Here is an 18,053-nt window from a genome sequence, read left to right as displayed (position 1 = left end):
GACTGTTTTGAGGTTTCCAGTTTTTGGTTGTCCCACGGAAAACTGCTGTGATTAACTGGGGACTTTGTGAGAACGTGTGTTTGCCTTCACCTGGCAGCTGCCCGGGATGGAGGCTGCATCCCCTGTTGGGGGAGGCTGTTCAGGGACTCTTTGGAGGTGGGCCGCTTTGGTCCATGTGCCACATATAGCCTTGTGGATTTAGTCTGTGTCTCCCTGATGACTAGAGGTGCTGGCCACCTCCTCGTTCGTCTGTCGAGGTCTGTTGCCACAGCTTTGTGTGGGTTTCCATTTCCTGCGGAGCTTGAGAGTCTCGTGGATGTTCTGGGTGGAGGCTTGCAGGGTCCTGGCTTGGCTTGTCTTCCCTCCCCGTGTCTTTGCGTTGGGTGCAGTCCGGCTGGTCCCTTGGTTCTCCATGGACTGCTTCTGGTGATCTCAGCTCTGCCTGTCTTCTTTCTCCTTGGAGTTTTTGTCTTAGGTTTTGCCTGTAGGCTTGGGTCCATTGGAACCCATTTGGTACATGGTGTCCTGGTACAGTCCCTCTAATTCCTGAAGACACAAGCATAAGAGAAAGGGCCTTGCTGGCTCCTGTGGACAGCAGACACCACTGGGTTGCCATTATGCCTGCAGCCTCCACCAGGAGCACACAGGGCAGAGGGTCCCCAGCCCATGGCTCCAGAGCCGGTCCAGCCTAAGAAGGCTGTCTCCACCGTCGTCTGTTCTGGCCTGTACCTGCCTGGGGGCTGCCGTGTCGATGCTGGACTGGTCTCCCCAGGCTGCCGCTTTCCAAGGCGTCTTGAGAGAAGAGCCGCTGGCTTGGACTCTGCCTCTTGGTCATTATTCGAATTCCCCGGCCTGTGCACCTCTGCACGAGCTTTAGAGTTGGCTTGCCACCCTCTGTTCTGAGGGCACTGGCCTGTAGGTCCAGGACTGTGCACCCACAGCGTGGTTGGACAGGGCCAACCCAGGACAGCATGTCTTTCTGTGTGGAGGCTGTTTCCCTGCCGTGCTGTTGGTAGCCTCCAGGCCGGGATGAGTGGAGGCCCACAGATTGACCATGCCTCTGCTGAGCGCAGGGAGCTGCAGACGTGGGCTTGAATTGGGTCAGTGTTTTCCCACACCTGGCACCAAGTGGTGTGTGTCCGTCTTGAGGCCACATGAGTTCAGTGGTGAGCAAGTTTCAAAGGAAAGGTGCCCATTTACACTCTGTCTCACTCATACCTCTTAGAGAAGCAGAACCCGCCCTTTCGTGGGGAAACGCTGGGCCTGAGGTGCACTCCACGTCCATACAGAGAGGGGCTAGGCTTGCTGCCACTGTTGGCCTCAGAGGATGTCATCTCTGCTCTCTCCTGGGCCCTTCTGTTGTGTGCTCTCTCGGCCCATGTTTCTCCTGCTGGGCGGCTCTGGAGCCATGGGCTGGGGACCCTCTGCCCTGGGTGCTCCTGGTGGAGCTGCAGGCTAATGGCAACCCAGTGGTGTGCTGCAGCCCCCGCCCTAGGATGTCTGCAGTCCACAAGCAGCCAGCAAGGCCCTTTTTCTTATGCTTGTGTCTTCAGGACTAGGACTGTACCAGGATGTCCCCTTGTGTGTCAGTGGGTGGGCAGGTTGCCCCCAAGACAGTAGGAGACCTAGAGGGCCCTGGGAGGCCATGCCCAGGCCCTGCATTACCTGGGCGTTCTTGGGCTCTTGTCTTCGAACCCGCCCCCACACTGGGTGACACTGCCTCTTGGTCATGGCTCTTCCTTTTTCCATGTGTACAGGTTGGACTTGTGCTAGTCATGCGCCGGTCTTGGGGAGTGGAGGTGTGGGTGAGCTACGGCGGGTCTGTGATTGCACTGCCCCTACGCGTCCTGTGGCTTTCTGGGTGTCAGGACCCATGTGGTGCCTGTCTTGGGCTGGCCTCCAGTGGGGCTGGTCCTTTACCCTGGTGTGTACAATACCTGTCCCTCCCTTCTTCTCCTGAGATTCCTCTTGTCTCCTTTGGGGACTGGCCCACGTTTTCTGGGTCCTGTCTTCTGCTTTCTAAGTTTTCCCTGTCTTAGTGGCCTTAACTTCTAGAAGGTGCTTGTTTTGAGACCAGGTGTGCCTGAAGTGGAGCTTGCTACAGTCTGCTGGGGTCTGGGTCTTTTCCTCCAGGTGGCTGGCTAGGGCTCCACTGGTGGGCTCCCTGCCCACCTGCAGGCTGGGCCTTCTGCTGTGCAGGCCTCCGTCCAGGACAGCGCCTTGGTGAGGGCTTTTTCTAGAGCTCTGCGGGCCTCTGTCTTTTCTACTGATTCTGGGATTTCAAGAGTCCGTTCCAGGGTCTTAGACTGTCTGCTCACGGTTGGGTCCTCAGGATGATCTTGGGGTTTTGTCGCCCCTCCCGAGTTCTGCCCCTCTCCTTCCCATGTTTTCTGGGAGCACACCTTGGCCCTGCTGGCCGTTGTGTGAGTCTGGACTGCCCCATGGTGTTCTTTGTAACTTGGAAGAGGCCGTTCTCACTCACTTAGTCACTCTGTTGCTTGGGCTCTGCATTTGTGTTGGGGCTGTCGGCAGGTTCCTTGCTGGGGTCCTTGTGGGGCCGAGCTGCAGAGGGAGCTTCCTTGCAGGTGACTCTGGCAGCAAGATGGGACCAGACCCCCTTCACACTTCCTCGCCCAGAAAGGTGGACAATTTGGATGAGTGTCAGCTCAAGTGTGCAGTTTAATTTTTTAGAATGCAAAGAAAACTACGTAGGGTTAGGGAGCCGCCATGCCTGGTAGGAGGGCCTTGCTGGGGCTGATCTCTGCTTTGCCCTTGGTACCTATGTTTTACTGCCAAGTGGGCCAGGGCTGGTACCGAGGCTCTGGGTTTTCCAGCCTGTCCTGCTTTGGGAGGAGAAGTGTCCACTGAGAATCCCCGAGGGCTCTCCTCCATGGCTAGATGGACACTGCGGATGCTTGGGCAGGAGCCATCCCAGGACACTTGCTGGTGCAGCTGTGGGCCCCACAGAGAACCGGCCCCCATTGAGCTGATGGAAGAGGGGCAAGAGGACCTGGAGGTTGAGCAGCATGTTGTCATGGGCAGGGAGATTCGAGAGTGAAGCAAATACAAGTTCTGGAGATGAGAAGTGTGTCAGTTGAAGTGGAATTCGGTGCCCATGTGACAGCCAGTAAGGGGGCAGCTGAGGTAGCCAGAGCTGAGTGTAGGGGTGCTGTGACGTGTAGGGGTGGGCTGGTGCTCACACCGCTTCTCCTGGGCACCCTCATGCCGGGGCCAGCCGGGTGGTGGAGGGGGAGCATATCTAGGGTATGCCATGCTCCTGGTCCAGGGCTGGGGATGGAGCTGGGAGTCTGCCTGCCCAGCCCCTCAGTGTTCCTGCATTCAGGGATCTGTAGGGTTAGGCACCTTCTTTTCCATAACTTAAAATGAAAAGGTGTGTTTTCCAAAAGCCACCAGAGTAAGGGACGGCGTAGGGCTCTGCCAGGGCAGCTCTGACAGAGGGTCTGCTGCACAGGATCTGGGCCAGTAAGGCGGAGGGTGTCGGGGAGGGGTCCTGCAGCTTGGCAGCTGATGTCTGTCTGCACTTGCTGGAGGGTCGCCTGAGAAGCCCCGAGCTCCTGGTGCGTATCGTGGCAGTGCAGCCCCTGCATTTCCAACATGCCCCCAGGGCCAGCCCCGTGCCTGCTCCCACTGTTCAGTAGCGGGCACAGGCTGAACTGGGAAGGCCTGTCCTAGAGCAGTCCGTGGCTGTCTTGGAGTCAGGAGATGGGAGCAGGAGTCCTGCGGAGCAGGAGAGAGCAGTCTTGCCCTCCGACCTGGGCCAGTGCCCTGGTTGCTTTCACCACAACCCAGGGCTCCTTCTCCCCTGGCTAGTTGCCCTCCCATTTTGGGGTAGGGTGGCTGCCTTGGACGAGCCGTGGTGGCGAGGTGGTGAGAGCCTTGTCGTGGGCAGGCCAGGGAGGAGCCCTGGGCTCCAGGCCCTACATCCAGAGCTTGTGTCCAGGCACCCGGGTGATGTGGACGGTGGGTGAAAGCCTGTTGGTAGAAGCTGACATTCTCAGGCTGGAAACGCCTGCTGGTTTGTTGTGCAGCTTCCGAGGCTCTGCATTTGGTAAAGATGTGGTTGATCAAAGGGATCAGGGACACGGTCAGATCTGTAGAGCACTGGGCTTCTCTGATATCTAGTGCTCTAGGGAGGGCAGGATTCATTCCGTCTTCCTGGGACCTGTGGTTGTGGGTGGGGGCATGGGCCCTGGAAGAGTTGGTAGGCCTGGGAAGGGACCAAGGGAGAAATGTGGAGGGCCATCCCCGAGAGGCCGCTGCCTGGTGCTCCCCCCGCCCCCCTGGCCTCCGCACTGGTGCCTTGGAAACTGCTGGTGGAGGGCTTTGCCCTGAGTTTAAGATCTGCATGTTCAGGTGATGAAAAGTAGGGAATTAGCTTGTGTTTTCACCAAAAAGGAAGTTGTGAATAGTTGTGGATCTTGTATTGTGTCACGTTTTGTAGCCACGAGAGTCATGTTTCTGAAGAATGTTTAATTATGTGGAAAAGCTCAAGAGCAGAGCAGAGCAGAGCAGAGAGAACACCACACTGATACCCACAGTGCCTCAGTCCCCTCGTGGTCACCCGGAGGGTGCTTGTGCTCACCCACATGCAGGGAGGACCCTGGGGAGTGTCCAGCTGTATTGACCAAGGGTGGGGGCCGTTCCAGGAGATGCCTGTTTTCCTTGTACTTTTTTCATTTCTCAAAATTTCTACAAAGAACACTCCATTCTATACTGAGAGAGACTAAATTCATTAAAAAGGAAATCTCAGATTGTTCTTTTGGTGCCATCTGGATGTGTGACATTTCTTGCTCTCCATGTTGGCTGAGTGTACATTAAGGTCAGGAGCCTGGAACCTTTGGCCCCCCCACACCCCTTCCCACGAGCCCTGAAGTGGCCTCTGAAGGTCTCTCCGGTGGACCTGGAGTGATCGCCCAGCCTGACCTTCCCCTGGTGTGGGCTGGACGAGTGGAGCTGGGTGCCGTCTGCTAGAGCTGTCCTCCTTGCTGTTGGTCCCTTGCGCAGGTGCAGGAAGGGCCTGCATTGGGGTCCGACTGAAGAGCCAGGTGGCTGTCCTCCAGGAGCTCGAGGGAGCACCCTGCCTGCTGGCCTAGATACCCTGTTTGGGGTGAGGCGAGGACCACACCTGGCCAGTTGTGCATGGTGGTATGCGTGGGGTGCCCTGCAGGTACAGACGGCTGGCAAGTGGTGGGGAGGACTGACGAGTGCTTTGGTAGGTCAGACGTGGCGGCTGCTGTTCCAGGCTGCCCTCTGAGTTGAGGGTGTTTCCCTGGTCTGTTGGAGAGCAGTGCTGGGAACCTGAGTCACTCACCCCGGCCACAGTGCTCCAGGCAGCTGTTGGCCGCCCACTCCGCTTCACAGCTGTGTCTGCCTTCTTGTCATCCCACGGTTGTGGTTGTGATGTGCTGTAACTGGGGACACTTCAGATGGCCCTGGGAAGCAGCTGCACGTCTGCTCACGGGGCTTCCTCAGGGGTCAGCTGTGGTTGTTGGGCCTATGGCTTTAAAGTCTGCATGGCGCCTTCCAGACCCGTCCTTCCCTTTGCTTACACATTTGGCTCAGTTACAGATGTTTTTAATGCCGGAGACAGGCACAGGTACTTGCTTTAAGTCACATGGCAGGACTTTGGATTCATCCTTCAACTTTGCCCTAACCATGGCCACACTGGTCCTGTCTGTAGGCACGCTGGCCGTGTCTGCAGTGTGCTGGCCGTGTCTGTAGGCCCATCTCATGGCTGACAGTTGGCGACATCCAAAATGCCACTTACTTTGTTGCTATTTCACCAATGTTTTAAAATATTTCTTTTTTTTTAATTGGTTGTTCACAACATTACACAGCTCTTGACATATCATATTTCATACATTAGATTCAAGTGGGTTATGAACTCCAAATTTTTACCCCAAATGCAGATTGCAGAATCACATCGGTTACACATCCACAATTTTACATGATGCCCTATTAGTAACTGTTGTATTCTGCTACCTTTCCTATCCTCTACTATCCCCCCTCCCCTCCCCTCTTCTCTCTCTACCCCATCTACTATAATTTATTACTCTCATTGTTTACTTTCCCATTCCCCTCACAACCTCTTATATGTAATTTTGTAAAGCAATGAGGGTCTCCCTTCATTTCCATGCAATTTCCCTTTTCTCTCCCTTTCCCTCCCATCTCATGTCTCTGTTTAATGTTAATCTTTTCTTCCTGCTCTTCCTCCCTGCTCTGTTCTTAGTTGCTCTCATTATATCAAAGAAGACATTTGGTATTTGTTTTTTAGGGATTGGCTAGCTTCACTATGCATAATCTGCTCTAGTGCCATCCATTTCCCTGCAAATTCCATGATTTTGTCATTTTTTAGTGCTGTGTAATACTCCATGGTGTATAAATGCCACATTTTTTAAAATCCATTCATCTATTGAAGGGCATCTGGGTTGGTTCCACAGTCTAGCTATTGTGAATTGTGCTGCTATGAACATCCATGTGGCAGTATCCCTATAGTACGATCTTTTAAGGTCTTCAGGGAATAGTCCGAGAAGGGCAATAGCTGGGTCAAATGGTGGTTTTAAAATATTTCTTTGAATTTCCATGGATATATTTTTTTAAGGAAAAGGGCTTCTGCTCATTCACTAACTGCTCAGTTAAGAATTCTAAGTTGGGGCTGGGGATGTGGCTCAAGCGGTAGCGCGCTCGCCTGGCATGCGTGCGGCCTGGGTTCGATCCTCAGCACCACGTACAAACAAAGATGTTATGTCTGCCGATAACTAAAAAATAAATAAATATTAAAATTCTCAAAAAAAAAAAAAAAGAATTCTAAGTTGGAGCTGAAGCCGAGGTTGCTGCGATGCTCTCGTTGGCTGCCTTGCCACAGTGCTTGGTGAGCTCCTAGCTGGACGGGAGGAGGGTCTGCAGTGGGTGGGTAGATGCAGCAAGTGGCTTTCACCATGGCTCCTCTTGTTGTGTTGGACAGTTTTGTTCTCCCTTGTGACTCCTACCATCTCTGACCTTGCAGCTGGCTGGACACCTGGCCTTAGCGCCCTGCTCAGGTGCTGATGTCGTGGAGAGACGTGGTCTCCCTACCTGAGCTCCAGGCCTTTCCTCCAGAGCTCTGAGGTGGAGGCAGCACTGGAGTGGGAGTCTCGGCAGCTGGGTCCAGGCTCCTTTGTGTGGTTTCAGCGTGGTTTATTTCAAAGGGATGTTGGAGGACGCTCTCTTAATAGCATCAAGTGTGGCTCTTTGGGTCAGGACTCTAGAGGTGAGCCCAGGAGAGGCCCCGCAGTGTCAGAGCTCTTCAGCACTGAGGTGGCTGGGTTCTGGTTCCCATGGGAGAGGCCTGGCCTGCGGGGGTTGCACCTCTGTCTTGGTCCATTGCCCTCACTTCCCTGTTTTCCAGCTGGGCCATGCAAGGATGCCAGTATTTTCCTGAAGCTCAGAGGCGACCTGTAGTAGGAGAGTAAATGTGAACATTGGTTGTGTTTCTGTTTCAGATGCACTTATGACATCACTGGTTGCTGCTTTGAGGCTATAATTACTGCCCAACCTGACTGGTGGGATTTGCTGCTTTCCTAAGATTTAGCTGAAGAACCTTGAAGGGCGAGGGGTTCTTCCTGTCCTGCCTGTGGCTTGTGCATGTCCCAGGTCAACTGTGGAAGAACAGTACTGCCCACACCTCCCCAGAGCAGTGGACCCTGCTCTCTCTCTTTGTTCGAATGTCCTAGGGCACAAGGTTGGGGAAACTTGGCAGGACTGTAGCAATAGTCGTGTCCTGTAGGTGCAGCCAGGCACCCACAGCTGGCAGAGGCAGGACCCCTGGCACAGCAGGCATACTTCAGTGCCTCAGACAGAGGTGGGTTGCGAGGTGGATGGAGCAGAGTGTCCCAAGGGCGTAGGCTTGAGGTACCAACAGAGCTGGCCCTTCCTTTGAGGCGGAAGCAGAGCTGAGACACTGGCTGGCTCAGGACAGTGGCAGAGGCAGGTGCACCCCGCACGGTGGAGGGTGCGTGCTTGTTCAGGCTTTGGCATCTGCAGAGCAGGTGGCTGCTGGGGCGGACGGTGTGGCTGTGCCGCCTGGCTGCTGTGTTAAGGCAGGCTCTCGGGTTCTTCTAGCACCTCCCACAGTCTGTCCTGACTCCACCCTGCTGGAACCTGCATGTGTGTTCCTTTGCAGACCCCTGTGAGGGGTGTCCTTTGCACAGGGCTGAGGAGCATTTTCTGATGCGCAGTCTCCTCTGTCCCCAGGAATGGTCCTTGTGCGGAGCGAGAATGGGCAGTTGTTAATGATTCCTCAGCAGGCCCTGGCCCAAATGCAGGCCCAGGCCCACGCCCAAGCCCAGCCTCAGAGCACCATGGCGCCCCGCCCTGCGGCCCCCACAAGTGCCCCTCCCGTCCAGATCTCCACCGTACAGGTGAGTACACGAGGCCTGCTGAGTGGCTGTCCCAGGCTCAGCCTGCCCCTGCCCTGCTCCATGCCACCATGCATGCTGAGGAGGCCGCGCCACAGGTCAGGTGTTCTGTGCCAGTGGGCACCAAAACGTGTGGATGCCTTCTGACCCACCATCAGGTGGGGCCTGGGTTGGCACCACTTTCTTCCTAGCCCAGGGCTGTGCTGGCTCAGAAAAACCCACTCCTGCAAACTGAGCTCAGCATAGCTGACTGAGTGGGGTCAGAGTGGGATACTCAGGGTCATCTGCTGGCCTGGTCCTTGGCCCTTATTCCTTGCCTCTTGCAGTTCACCTTTTGGTGCCTTGGTTTCCTCCTCCACAGAGTGGAGATGGCATCAGCATGCACATAGCTCGAGGGACTGTTGAGGGCTGAGCCATAGTCAGCTACTAAGTCATGGAGCAGAGCAAGGGCCAAGCAAGTCCAGGCCCCTCTTGTGGGGCAGCATGTGGGCTTCACAGGGCTGCCCCCACATCTGCCCTCTGAGCTGTGGGCAGGATGGGCACAGGATGCCGAAAGCCGAGTTCCCGGCTGTGTGCTTCCCAGTGCCTGATGTCCTGTCCATCCCCATAATGTCTGTGGGCACAAGCCGTTCACTACCTGCTCCCACCTGGTACAGTGGCCACATTCAGGCTGGTTGGCAGGCTGGCAGATGAAGTGAAGGAGGACGTTCCTAGCTCTTTCCTCTGTGACTCGGCCGTGCTCCTCTGGGGGGGGGGTGCCCCTGTCCCCTAGACAAGTGTGTGTTCATGCCACAGAGGGATGTAGGCCCCCAGTATCTGAAATAGTGCAGGGTGGCACCTTCCAGGCCAGCGTGTCCTGTCTCTGAGCAAGAAGCTCTTGGACAGCATTTGTGGCTTGGCTTTGCTGGTGGGCTCTGCTGCCACCGTCTGACTGTCCTGCTGCAGCTGTCAGCTCTTCTCCAACCTCACTGCAGCCGGGAGGTATCTCTGCCCCGGCACTCCCCTCCACGCTGCCACAAGGACCCCCTGTGGTGGGGATCAGCAGCACCCCGAGACAGCAGTGCACAGCTGGCTTCCCTACGGTTGCTCTTGTGCAGAGGTCCCATTATGTAGGCTTGTCAGAGTCTCCTGGTGTTTCAGGAGAAGCTAAGAAGAGCTGTTGACCATAGGCTTTTGCCTTGGTGAGAAAGCTGTAGACAGGAGGCGTCACTGCTCATTGTGACTCCGCGGTGGACCCACCTGAGTGCACCAGTCAGCGTCAAGGATTGGTTTTTGTGTGCATTGGGTGGCTGTGGAATCACTTTCACATTAGCTTGTTTTACACGACAACTTATTTTCAGGCTCCTGGCACACCTATCATTGCACGGCAGGTGACCCCCACTACAATAATTAAGCAAGTGTCTCAGGCCCAGACGACGGTACAGCCCACTGCAACCCTGCAGCGCTCCCCTGGGGTGCAGGTAAGAGACAGTAGCCCGGCACATTTGTGGGGCTCTTGGACACAGTGTGGGTTTTCTTTGCAATGACCAGGCCTTGTGAGTTTTTATTTTGGATACCAAGATGAATTTAAACAGGAAGGCTCTCTGGGAGGAAAGGGACTGTTCTCTACCTACTAGCTCAGAATAGATCAGGGTTCATTTTTCTTTAAAGCTGCATGGAGTGTAACACCAACAGCACTTGAGAAGCTTCCCACAAGGCCGAAGCTAAGATCCATGGCCTTAGTAAGTTGCCTGAGACCCAGCCAGGTGTACTTGCAGAGAGCGTGTCTGCTGCGCGGCTCCTCTGTGCAGCACCTTGGTGCTCACGGTGCCCTCGTGCTGGGGACATGGGCGCTCTTCTCATCCTGCTGCTGAGGCATTTGCAGGTGAGCTGAGGGAGCATTTGAACCTGCTGCTGTTCTCCTGGCCAGGGTCTGCTCCAGCTGTGCGCCAGCTACCAGGCTGCACTGCCTCCATTTGCGTGAGCTCTGGCCTTTGCCAGGATGACAGACAGTTCTGGAAATGTTCATCAACCCTAGTGGGTTGTTTTAAAAATAGTGTTTAGGCTGTGGGAGAGGAGAGTGCTCTGCTGCTGCTGGTCCAGTGGTGTGTGTTGATGCTCCTGACAGACTGGCCTCTGGCCCCACCTGTAGAGAGGCTCTGTGTGGCAGCCTAGCTGGCTCCTGTTACAGAGGCAGGGAAAAGTCTGGCCAGGGAGGCACATACCTGGCCAGGGAGCCACCTGAGTAGGGAGGCCGTACTCTCTGGGACTCAGGTGGGAGCAGCTGGAGCATGTGGCTCAGAGTCTTTCCTGGTCTGGTGTTTGTGGGCGTCCATAGCCATAGGGCCCTGCAGCGCTGATGCTGGGTGCAGCTCCTGCCCGCTGACCTGTGGTCCTCCCAGCAGTGCAGCCGTAACAGTGTTCCCCGTCTGGGGGGAGGGGGCGGGGGTCCTAGTGCAGCCTGGCCCCGGGCCCGTCCCTCGTTCCCGCTGGTGGCTGTGGGAGTGCAGGCTGAAGAGCAGCTGAGCGGAGCAGAGCAGGACGCGGGCTTCCCAGGAGGAGTTCCGCCCTGTCCTTGCCACTGCCTTTCCCTGGTGGGTTTCTGAGACGGAGTGAAGTTCCTGGTTGAGCTCTCAACTTGGGTTTGGTGAAGACAAGATCATTGAAGGAGGGAGGCTGTCCGGGCACCAGCTGGGGGGATGGGTCGCTTGTCCCAACAGGCCCCTGTCCTCTCCCGCTGGCCGCCCGGTCTGCCCTTGCACATTTTCTTTGTGAAGTGTGCTGCTCGGTGGTTTCCGTGAGTGAAGGCAGTCCACCCTTGCTGCTGTGGAGGAAGCCTGCAGAGAGGCCTCGCCTGCCCTCCAGCGCTGGACACTGAGCCTCGCACTGCCCTCTGTCTTCAGAAAAGAGCAGTGTTTTAAAAATTGGAGGAATGAGATGGTGACAGATTTATAAATTGGAAAAGCACTGATTTAAAAAAAAAAACAAACAAACCAGTCAATATTTGTATCACAATTTTTCATGTAAACTAGAAATTTTGGGAGTTTAGAGATCTGAGGCCCAAGGTGGGAGCTGTCGTGCCATGTGAAGTGTGGCTTCCCCTTTGCTTGGTGTGTGTCCCTTTGTCTGGCAGAGGTGCCCTTGCCCACCAGCAGTGTGTGGCACTGACCACCAGTGTCAGATCCCTGTGGCCCCTTGTGGGGACAGGGGAGCTGGGCTTGGTGTCGAGGGGACTGGGACTGTGCCTGCCGTGGTGGCTGGCGCTGTGTGAGGGGCAGTTGAGGAGTGCTCCCCTTCCCTGCCCACTCTGAGGAGGGCATGGTGGTCATCAAGATGACTCACACTGCCACCACGTGCCTTGTACTGGTGTGTCGCCCCCACCAGTTCTGGACACCGGAGGGCAGCGCGTTCCCGTGGCGGGTCTCCAGGCGTGCGTCCTGCGGCGGCCCTCAGCTGTCCGGGTCCCCCTCTGCAGGAAGCCTTACCTTTCACCGGCTTTGGCGGCATGGGAGGCACTCACCTCGTGCTTTGGACTCTTGCAGCCTCAGCTGGTCCTGGGCGGCTCTGCCCAGGCAGCTTCACTCGGGACGGCCACAGCTGTGCAGGCAGGGGCACCTCAGCGCACGGTCCCAGGGGCGGCCAGCGCCTCCACAGCTGCCACGGTAAGACCGCTTCTCCTCAGTTCTCCCAGGGCCACCTGCGCCCACCAGCCAGCGCGGGGCTGTGGGCCGCCTGGGTTTCTGTCCCAGACTGCTGGCTGGGACGCAGAGGCCCAGTCCCGTTCCTGCCAGCTCGCAGCGCTGCACACGGAGGCCTGCAGCTGCAGGAGCTGAGGCAGGCTCTGCTGTCTGTCCTCTGCGCCTCCGTGAGGGGCACTTGAGGGCGGGCCACTGAGGTTTCAGACAGTACAGACTTGGGAATGGCAAAAGCCTCTGCAGTCACGTTTGACAAAATGACAAGTGGCCACAGGGCACCGCAGGCTGTAGACTAGCCCTGCTGTCTGTGTGCTCTGGACCTGGACCTTGGGCAGCTGGCATGGTGACTTAGACCTTGCTTCCTCGTGCTGCTTGGCCGAGTACTCTCCACGCATCTTAGTGGCTGCCTTGGAGTTGGGACCTGTGTGGGGATGGGATCAGCAGCACCAAGGTGAATGTCCTGCAGCTTCCTCTTGTCGCACTCTGGTCATCTCAGGTGCCTTCCTAGAGGGAGTTCCTGGGCCAGTGCGAGGCAGGCGTGTGCCTGTGGGGGCCGTGCCTCCGAGGGGCAGCTCACCTCCCTGCAAGCAGCTTAGAGGCAGCGTTTACCTCTCTTTTCCAAGTGTGCACGTTTTGGCTTAACAGAGGTCACGGTGAAAATCTTTAATGAGTTTTTACCTTTTTTCTTTTTATTTGAATCCAGGAAACCATGGAAAACGTGAAGAAATGTAAAAATTTTCTGTCTACGTTAATAAAGCTGGCTTCATCTGGTAAACAGTCCACAGAGACAGCAGCTAACGTGAAAGAACTGGTGCAGAACTTACTGGTAAGGAGCGCGGGGGGTGCCCTTGCCTCACGTTGGTGTGACGAACGCAGAGCAGCTGTGTCCTGTCAGATGTGCCCGGGTGCTGCCCAGCCTGCCATGCGCAGGCCAGCGCTCTGTCATCTCCTGCTTGAGGAGAATGGGCCAGCGTTGGAGAGGGTGTGATGGGCCCTTCTCAGAGGCAGGTGGCTGTCACTTGAGTGTGGGACGTCTTGGGAGGAGGAACGAGACTGAAGATGCACCTCTCGGGCATGTCTTTAGGGGTCTGCCTTCTTTCTCTTCCCTCCCCCACTTGTTCCGCTTTTAAATGGAGAGTTTCAAGCACTTCATGAAGTAGGAGCGGCATCTTCTCCCAGCCGTCTTTCCCAGGTCATGTGCAGGGGGTTGCATCTGTGCCCACCCTGGCCACCTCCTGCACTCCCATGCCTTGACTGACCCAGGGTGGTCTCCGATGGGCGTGGGCACACTGACACAGGTGGAGTCCTCCGCTGCTGCGCACCTGGTCTGCATCCCTTCCCAGTGTCTGTGAAGTCAGGATGCACACTAGGTCCAGGTGTGCGGGCGGCGCTCTCTGAACCTGAGCACCTCCGTCCTCTGGCTCTTGTTTCTTTCCTGTGGTTTATTTTTGAGGAAACTGGTTGTTGAACACCTCCTGGACTTTCAGAGTCCTGCATTTTCTTTCTGCTGGTGGAGTTTGCTGGCCTAGACTGGAACGCACAGCTGGACTGCCGGCCCTCTCTCCCAGAGGGGGCTGCAGGGGAGGCCGCCCCGCCAGCCCAGCGCTGCAGCCTTGTTGGGCTGAGTCCTTCTCCACCTGCTGCTGCTCTTCACTCCTCAGTTGTCTCTAGCAGTTGCCCCCAAAGCACTGCCTCCTTCCCAGGGCCCCAGTGGCCCCATCCACCCTTTCTAACATGACCTCTTTGTAGCCCAGGATGCTGCTGGCCACCGCCTCTGACCTGTCACTTAGGGCTGGGCTTGGCTATCAGCAGCGAGTAGCCTTGAGTACAAGTGGCTCATGACAGGAGAGGCTCGTCCTCCTGTGACACTCTCAGTGCTCCCTGCCGGGTAGTCCCTTGTCTGGCTGCTGGTGCTTCTGCTTTGGCAAGAGAGCTGGTGTCCTCCAGAAACCTGCCTTAGTCATGGCGTCTGTCCCCAGACCCTGTGTCGGGAGGACCCTGGTGGCTGTCTCTTCTCCTTGACCCACGAGCCCCAGGTCCCAGATTTTCATGGACACAGGTGCTCTCGACAGCCCACCTTTGCTCTGCCCCCTGCCACCTTCAGTCCAGGCTCTCCAGTCCTGGGAAGATGCAGCAGTGCTCCCAGGCCTTCACCTGCCCCTCTGCCCACTTGCCCACACTGCAGCACAGCAGAGAGGGGCATGAGGTCTAGTTCCTGCCTGTCTGGTTGGATTTCCTGGCCTTTACATACAACTCTCTTGGAAATTTCTGGAACAGAATTGTCCCTGTCTCTCTTGTGGGCCCTCATGCCCCTCCTCTGGTGCCGTGCAGGAGTAGGCTCGTAGCCAGTCCCTCCTGCCAGGTGTCTTGACCCTACCTGGGCTGATGCTGTGTGCATGGCCTGTGCTCCCTGTGCCCACAGCCGTGGCTGTGATAATGAAGTTGTCTCAGGCCCGTCTGTCTCCCAGCCAATGCCTGGCGTCCACGGGTTGGGGTGTAAGCACTGAGGGAAAACAGTGGTTGAGTGAACCTAGCCAGCCAGGGATGTGGCTGAGTCCTGGGTGGACACCTGCCCTGTGCGTGGGGGGCCCAAGTTTGCTGCGTGTGGCACGCTGACTGCCCTGCTGCTGCCAGTCTGGAGTGACGTGGAGTAGGAGCGGATGCATGCAGCTGCCTCACTGCAGGGTCCGTGTGGGTTTTATTTTTAAGGATGGGAAGATCGAAGCCGAAGATTTCACTAGCAGGTTATACCGAGAACTCAATTCTTCACCTCAACCTTACCTCGTGCCTTTCCTGAAGGTGAGTTAAAGCCGAGCAACTGCAGTAAGGGCAGAAAGTCAGTTCTGGTCCAAAGGAGCTTTTCCATAACCCTGAGCCCTGACACGGGTCGGTCCATTCTGCTGCCCCTGGGTGGAGAGAGGCGCCCCTGCTTCCTGGGAAGCGGGGACGCTTCACCAGGTAGGGACACTCTGGCTGTGAGATTGTCTCAGGTGACATTGCTGGCATCACATTTAAGGCTTTTAAAAAACACTGGGGATTTTGTTGTTTGACTAGAATTTACTTTTAAAACAAAACAGTTCTTCGCAAGAACAGCCCTGCTTGGGGGAAGGAGGGTTAGTGATGGGGTCTGCCGCAGGCTCTGTTGAGCTGGAGGAGGGTTCTGAAGTGAGCCCTGACCTCTGTCATCTGTCTCCTCCAGAGGAGTTTACCCGCCTTGAGACAGCTGACCCCCGACTCCGCGGCCTTCATCCAGCAGAGCCAGCAGCAGCAGCCACCCGCCTCACAGGCCACCACCGCACTAACGGCCGTGGTGCTGAGCGGCTCTGTGCAGCGCACGGCCGGCAAGACGGCCGCCTCCGTGAGCAGCGCCCTGCAGCCCCCTGTCATCAGCCTCACGCAGCCCACACAGGTGGGCCCTGGCAAGCAGGCACAGTCTGCACCGCTGGTATGAAGGCGCCAGCCTTGCTGGTCCTCCACAGTGCCTACCCATGCTCCTGCTGGCCTCTTAAACACCAGCCACGGCTCAGAGAGCCCTTTCCTGGGGCAGGTGGGGAAGCTTCCGCGGGGAAGCAGCTTGGGTGTAATCTCCAGCGTAGACCATAGCCGGCAGCAGAGGCCCCGCAGTTCTGTTTGCTTCCCAGTCAGGTGAACCATGCTCCCTGGCACTGGCAGGGCATAGTGTGTCTCTTAGGTGGGTGCCCTCTCTGGTTAGGGAAACCTTGGCGTTGGGCGTGGGGCCAGAGGTGGGGTGAGCTCTCGTCTGGACGGGGTGGCCGGCTGGTGATGCTGGTGTGCTCTGGGGGTGCGCAGGTGGACCTGGGCTGCTGACGGACGGCTCCTCTCTTCCAGTGTAGGGCTGGCCCAGCTTCCGTCTTGAGGCCGCGTTCTCCACTGGAGCAGGGTGGTGTGTGCTTCCCCTGTAGGCAGGTGACTCCTCAGAGTAGAAAGGCAGTTTTTACACCGTTCGAGAGGCTCTGTCCCTCTAGGAGCGGCTGGACAGTGACTCCCCAGGCTCCTGGGCCTCGTAGCAGGCTGTGTCCTGCCAGGCAGGCCAGGCTCTGCAGTGCCCACTCAGTGCTTGGCCTTTGCATTTGGTGGGCCTTCCTGCAGTGAGAGCAGGGTGAGGTGTGGAGGAAGGGAAGTGGCATGGTAGGGCTGTTCTCCGCCCCTGGGGTCCCTGTGGGGGATCGTGTGCCTCTGCTTTAGCATTGTGTAAGGATGGAACCGTCCTATTCAGTCACTGCAGCTGACTGGCCCACAAGGCGAACTCTGTTGAAGGGAGACTTTGTGGGCTGTCTCTTTATTGGGAAGTTTTGGCCTCTGGCCCTCGATTATTCCAGTAGCATCATAAACTTTCCTCTTGGGAAGTGTGCTGTGCTCAGCAGTAGGGCTGCAGTCTACGTGTGCAGCTGACTGGCCGGGGAATTTGGTCTGTCTGTTTCACACCAAGGCCTGAGGTGGTGGCGGGGCCTTTTCCTGGTGCTCTGCAGGCTCCTTAGTGGAGCTGCTTGGGACTCGGCCTGTCTGGTGTGAACCTGTGTGTTTCCTTGCAGAAATGGTTCCTATGCAAAATGCTCCTCAACCCAGCCCGCGTCCCCTGCGACTGCTTCATGTCATAGTGTGCACATACTAGGGCACCTTTTTCAGAGTCAGAGACACCTAGCCCCCAGAGGTTTGCAGCAAGGCGGTATAGATCTGAGCCGTGTGTCCCTGCACCCCTGCTTTCTGGGGTAGGGTACAGTACAGGAAGTGGTCAGTACCACCAGCTCTGGAGCCTGCTGTGTTGACAGGGTCTGGACAGTGGAGTTGGCAGGGCCTGCAGTAGGGGGACTTGCCCCAGCACAGCCTGTGGGGTAGTAACAGGGGGCAGGCTGTGCCTGGAGCGCAGGGCCCTGCAGAGCCAAGTTCAGGGGGAGCTCAGCCCCAGACCAACACAGAGGCCACCCATCTCAGGACACTTAGCTAAGGAAAAACCATTTGCCTGTGGCCACCAGGCGGCAGTGTCACTTTGACAAGTGGGAGAGAGGTCTGATAGTGCTGCCCTCCGGGATTGGTCTTGCCCTGTACAACCTGGGAGCAGCAGCCCTGGGCTTCCCCTGCCCTGGCCCTGTGGACCCACACACAGAGCGCTGGCCTGGGTTCTGGGGCCAGGCTGCTTCTGCACCCTGGGGCTGAGAAGCACAGGTGTCTTCCTAGAGCTTCTCCATGGGTGGGACGGGACAGGTGAAGGGACTTGGTGCCCTTGGGAGTGTGCTCACATGCTGTGCTCTGCTGGCTCTGCCCCAGGTGATCCAGCAGCCCCCGAAGCCAGGAGCCCTGATCCGGCCTCCGCAGGTGACCTTGACCCAGACGCCCATGGTCGCCCTGCGGCAGCCTCACAACCGGATCATGCTCACCACTCCCCAGCAGATCCAGCTGAACCAGCTGCAGCCAGGTGAGGGCAGGGCCAGCCTCAGCGGGGCCAGCCTCAGCGTGCTGCTGTTGAGGGGAGAGCGTGGCCTCAGGCCCACCATTGAAGATGGACTTCAGTGGTGGCATTTGTGATGTGTAGCCAGCACCATCATCAGTGTGGTTTGGAAAATGACCTGTGTCAGTCTCTTTTCTGAGACTGGATCCCACTGTGTTGCCCGACTCGTCCTGGCATGGGCAATCCTGGGCCTCAGCCTTCCAAGCCCCGAGCCTCCAGGGCGTTCGCACCTGGGGAAGGGAGATGCTCGGGATGGGCTTGGACTGCGGCTGTAGCCTGGCTCTCGAGCACGTCCCTTCCCTGGAGACTGAGGCGGGCTGCGCCTCTGCTGACAGCCCCGCGCTCCTGTCCTTGCTTTGCAGTCCCGGTGGTGAAGCCCACTGTGTTACCTGGAACCAAAGCCCTTCCTACCGTCGCCGCGCAGGCAGCAGCCGCACAGAAAAACAAGCTCAAGGAGCCTGGGGGAGGTTCGTTTCGGTAAGGATGAGCCTGAGC

At 57.2% G+C, this 18,053-nt stretch overlaps 1 protein-coding gene across 1 annotated transcript in view; it reads left to right on the top strand.

The window, feature by feature from the left end:
- The window catches only part of Taf4 (TATA-box binding protein associated factor 4), a 69,306-nt gene that overhangs the window by 32,949 nt on the left and 18,304 nt on the right, over positions 1-18,053 (top strand). The window contains exons 2-9 of the mRNA XM_026407842.2: positions 8,254-8,420; positions 9,758-9,877; positions 11,939-12,058; positions 12,795-12,917; positions 14,801-14,890; positions 15,291-15,536; positions 17,378-17,525; positions 17,921-18,035. Of these exons, the coding sequence (XP_026263627.1) occupies positions 8,254-8,420; positions 9,758-9,877; positions 11,939-12,058; positions 12,795-12,917; positions 14,801-14,890; positions 15,291-15,536; positions 17,378-17,525; positions 17,921-18,035 (1,129 nt within the window). The remainder of the gene's footprint in view (positions 1-8,253; positions 8,421-9,757; positions 9,878-11,938; positions 12,059-12,794; positions 12,918-14,800; positions 14,891-15,290; positions 15,537-17,377; positions 17,526-17,920; positions 18,036-18,053) is intronic.

This window comes from Urocitellus parryii, chromosome 6 (genome assembly GCF_045843805.1).
Source record: "Urocitellus parryii isolate mUroPar1 chromosome 6, mUroPar1.hap1, whole genome shotgun sequence".
NCBI lineage: Eukaryota > Metazoa > Chordata > Mammalia > Rodentia > Sciuridae > Urocitellus > Urocitellus parryii.
Note: the sequence above shows the minus strand (reverse complement) of the source record. Positions and strands in the feature narration are given on the sequence as shown.